The 4,359-nt window shown below is 56.1% G+C and overlaps 3 protein-coding genes across 3 annotated transcripts in view; 2 read left to right on the forward strand and 1 right to left on the reverse strand.

Annotated features, from left to right (window-relative positions):
• The window catches only part of VDBG_06571 (peptidase dimerization domain-containing protein), a gene marked incomplete at both ends in the record, with an annotated part of 1,435 nt that extends 1,230 nt beyond the window's left edge, over positions 1-205 (forward strand). The window contains one exon of the mRNA XM_003002963.1: positions 76-205. Coding sequence (XP_003003009.1) covers positions 76-205 — 130 coding nt within the window. The remainder of the gene's footprint in view (positions 1-75) is intronic.
• A 1,236-nt stretch (positions 206-1,441) lies between these two features.
• Positions 1,442-2,932, forward strand: VDBG_06572 (predicted protein; the record flags this gene model as incomplete). The annotated part of the gene is made up of 2 exons (XM_003002964.1): positions 1,442-1,975; positions 2,036-2,932. 2 exons carry the CDS (start codon positions 1,442-1,444, stop codon positions 2,930-2,932), a joined length of 1,431 nt encoding a protein of 476 aa, XP_003003010.1.
• Positions 2,933-3,238: 306 nt separating this feature from the next.
• VDBG_06573 (sugar transporter STL1) overlaps positions 3,239-4,359 on the reverse strand; it is a gene marked incomplete at both ends in the record, with an annotated part of 1,988 nt that continues 867 nt past the window's right edge. The window contains 2 exons of the mRNA XM_003002965.1: positions 3,239-3,487; positions 3,551-4,185. Coding sequence (XP_003003011.1) covers positions 3,239-3,487; positions 3,551-4,185 — 884 coding nt within the window. The remainder of the gene's footprint in view (positions 3,488-3,550; positions 4,186-4,359) is intronic.

The raw sequence follows: 4,359 nt of genomic DNA on the forward strand, positions 1-4,359 counted from the left end.
CCCACCGTCGAGGCCGGGCCGCCGCACAGTCGCGACTTCGAGAGAGGCGTCCGGCACGCGCGGCGCCTTCGACAGGGCCATGCGCGTGGCGAGGGCCATGGCGGGCACGGCGGTCGACGTGTTTGCGACGCCGGGGCTCGTGCGGGAGGTCAGGGAGCAGTGGCGGCGCGACATGAGGGAGGCGGCGGCGGCGGATCTTGTCTGAATCGGGGGCGAGGGGGCAGTGCTGCCTGCCGCGCGACGGAGCGTTGCAATGGCTGGCAGCGTGCGTCGTTGCGTTACCTCGACGGAGGGGGTCCCCCGGGTGGTCAAGGTGGGAGAGCAACGTTCTGGCGTAATCTGGATAAAGGGAGGGAGTGGTTTAGGCTGCTGCGTCTACAAGTTACGTCGGTGTCACGGTGCCAGCTGCGCTGACGACGAGGTCTATCTCGCAGGCCGTGATGAGTTTCGACGATTGTGACCTGTCGTATGTCATTGGTGATCGACGATTTGCAGCTTCCAGCAGGTTCTGACCAGATGTGGTCTAAAGCCTTGTCCTGAATCCGTCAACTCCCTTTCCTGATGCCAAGGGATGTAGCTTAGAAGGCTCTCGCTCAGAGTACGGTCATTTCATTCTTTGCAGCTGACCCTCCAGTGATGACCTGCCGTCAAAGATGTTCCTCCCCTCTCAGGACATAGCAGGAAAGGCTGCTGAGGCAAAGGTCATGGGTCTTGGGCCCGTTTTCTCCAAGTGATATCGAAGCGTCTGCGCGAGCATATGACAGCTGGATAATTCAGCCAGAGTCTCCAAGCCTGCCTTCGTACACCCGACCGATAGTGTTGAACAGACCGTGACAGCTCGAATCTGCCTAGCAATACGCCTTCTTGAGTACCCAGGCTTTCGGTGCATGAGAGACACCATGTCGAACACAGCTCATTCATACAGACCCTTCGTCTGCATCGTATCACGGGCACGATATCTATCAATAAGCAGAACGAAGGCTGCTTACGCAGGTGACTTCTGCCTCACACGAAGCCCTCGGCATTGGACCATTACTCTCATCACCCTCATGAGGACAAACAAACCAGGGGATCTCTGAACCAAAGAGCCAAAGCCAATCACACACTCTCGGACACCGAGTGCCGTCCGGTTGCGTATCATGATGGATCGAGGGCCCCATCCACACCCTCCGAGTAAAGGTGGCGGGTTGGATCCAATCAAGCGGGAGAACCGTCAGCCTCCGAAATGCCCATTGGACCGACGTGAAGCCCATGTAATCATCTCGGTCGCCTGAAAAAGAACTAGTCACGACCAACAGCGTTCTCGGTCTGCACAGAAGATGGGCGAGACAAGACAAGGCTGAATCAGCCCTTGTCGGATGGGAGCATTTAGTCCGAGGCATCCGCCTTCCAACGCATATCCCGTGCATCTCGCCTCTAACAAACAGAAAGCGTCACAACCATGGCCGAGGCGTTCGCCATTCTCGGCGTCGTAGGCGTTGGCCTACAGATTGCCAAAGAATTCGTCAGGCTCAGCGACTCCTTCAGCGCCCTAAGCCACGCCTCGGAAGATTGCCAGTATTTCGCCACGAGCTCCAAGAACATGAGTGCCGTCATCACCTCCTTGTTTACGGCCGCTCGTCTGTCCCTCGAACTGATCGAAACGGATCAGCGATCCGAGCGGGAGGCGACTCTCGACGGACTGATCAAAGAGTTCGGCCAGGTTCAGCTGCGTCTTCGCGACCTGGTGATAGACACCGGGATAGATGAGCAGCACGTCGGCAGCAATGACAGCTATTTTGTCCGGTTGGGGTTTAGCTGGCGCTGGTATCGTAAAAAGGCTGCAGTGGCAATGTCCCGGATGATGCAGGAGACGACGAAATCCACGGCCAACCTCTTCATCAGCACAATGCTGTGTGAGGATTTCATGAGGCAGATCCGAGTTCTGCAGGACAAGACAACAGACTCGAAAGAGTTGCGATCTTTGAAAGAGCAGGTGTGAGTGAGCATTGTGGAGCGCAGGTTGCTTGAATCGACAGCTGATTGTCGTCGTCAGAAAGTTCCTGTCAGAGCAGATTGTCGACCAGAGACGCGACGTGCGTTTCGCGACGAAACAGATCGAGAGTTTCGAAAGGTCCACCCAGAGGTCATACAGCCTGACGAGATTGCTTCGCTTCGGGACGTGGAAAAGGCCGTCGTGGTCAGCACCTTGAAAATTGTCCCTTCACAAGCGACGAAGCCAAGCCCCGAGACACCGCGAAACGAGCACGCGGCTGCCTCCCGAAAGTGTATGCGTACAACGACCCATCTAAACAGTCGGCAGGACTTGGTTCCTCCTCCCCCTCGAACACGTCGCGCCGATTCGGGTCCGCAACCCCCACCTCCTCGAACGGCGCCCGGCACGCCAGGTCTTCAGGCACTCATCGTCGGCCACCCCAGCCCGCGGCCGAGCACGACTGCTAGAACTCCAATTATCACGACCACAGACTTCTCAACACCTACCGTACGGTACGTTGATATACCTGAATCACTAGTATCCGACCGGTTTACCGGTTCCCGGGTCCGAGATGATGGGCGAAACCTTCGTGAGGAGACTGGAGAATGGCCCCCGGAAGTATTCTCTGGTCCAGACGAAGGAAGAGATGCGGACTCAAGGGGAGTTACTCGAATATATGAGGAAAAAAGAGCGTCGGCAGCGGAAGGCAGTGTGCAGGAGAGAAAGGCGACGAAGAAAAGTCTTGGATCTCAGTCGTCTTCAAAAATTGGGTCACCACCAGCTCGAAGTGTGGTCGAGGAAGAGGGGTCCAAGCTGGCCGATGACGATCCACGACCTTCTCCTTTGGGCAGAATGCAGCCGATGCCCCCATTCGATGAAGATGATCTGCGAGGGGTCAGAAGACGAATGACTAAACGAAAGTCTGGAGAAGAGGGGGGGAAATCGCCGAAGTCTTAAGGACTCGATGCAGATGCTGATCTTGTGTGGACAGCATCATGCTAGGAAAATACACATCGTGATTGGTCTTCTAGTCATGAAGCCAGAAGTCGTAGATTCAGGCGAAGACACGCTTCCCAAAATTCATATGGTACTTCACCAGTTCTGTGCAAAGGCTGCGAAGCCTCGTTGGAAAGTACTCCTGGAATCAAATGGCGCATGTTTCGCGAAACACAACCAATCGTGCGGCGAAAAACATCTATTCACCCCCTCTAAGCATTGAACAGAGCTCATCCAAACTATCTTTTCCCATTCGGAACGCAACTCTTACTGAGTGGCGTTCTTGTTCACCGAAGGCTCATCTGGCGCCTGGGTCATGGCGGATGGCCGGCGCGACTGCAGCATGGAACCCCTGCGCTGCTCAATATCCGCGGCGCTAAAGTACTTGGCCAGCTCATTATCAAGCTCGGTTGCGGTGTATCGGGGCATCGTCTTGGCCATCTTGACGGGAGAGACGCCCTCTGACCAGGCACGGGCGAAGTAGAGGTCAATCTCCTCGAGAGAGCGCTTAGAGGTCTGTGTTGGGTCAGCAATGTATCCATGCTGTGCTACCTCCCAGAAACCAAGAAGTAAGCTTACCTCGGGGAAGTATAGATAGACGCAAGGGATGAGAGCCGCGTTGAACACGGCAAACATAACGTAGGTCTTCCATTGGAGGTTGGCGAACGCCGGCGGGGTGATCATGACGATGAGGAAGTTGGAGATCCAGTTGCTGCACGTCGAGAGGGCGTTGGCCTGGATACGAATGTTGAGCCCCGTCACCTCAGCTGGGTACAGCCACGTCATGCCAAGCCATCCAACGGCGAAAAACGAGTTGAATGCAAAGAGGAAGACCACAGCCGTGACGCCGTATGCGGTCGAAAGCTGGGGCGCGCCGTCCTCGTTGGTCGTGCCCGTCGAGGTCGTGCCGGCAAGAATGGCCATGGATCCCATCATGCCGAAGGCTCCAAAAAGCATGAGCTTGCGGCGTCCAACGCGCTCGATGAGGGGCAGGGCGACGAGGGAGGCGAGGAAGTACTCGGTGCCGTTCAGAGCGGCCAAGAGACGGGAGAGCTGGGGTCCGAACCCAAGTGAGTTCTCAAAGACGAAAGTAGCGTAGTAAGTGATGAGTGTGATGCCGCAAATCTGCTGGAAGAATTGCGCGGCGATGCCGAGGAGAGTACGGCGCAGTTTTTGAGAGGGTCTATTCGTCAGGAGGCGTTTGAAGCGACCACCTGTGTGCTCAACATTGAGAGCAGCAGCAATTTGTGTGATCTCTTTCGTCAATTTCGGGAGAGTCTTCGGGGCGATCGAGGAGACGACCGATGATCTCGCGGCTTCAGCGATACGACCCTTCATCAAGAGCCAACGAGGCGAGTCGGGCAGATAGAGCAGTCCAATCATGACGA

The sequence above is a fragment of the Verticillium alfalfae genome, genomic scaffold (assembly GCF_000150825.1).
Source record: "Verticillium alfalfae VaMs.102 supercont1.8 genomic scaffold, whole genome shotgun sequence".
In the NCBI taxonomy this organism is placed as follows: Eukaryota; Fungi; Ascomycota; class Sordariomycetes; order Glomerellales; family Plectosphaerellaceae; genus Verticillium; species Verticillium alfalfae.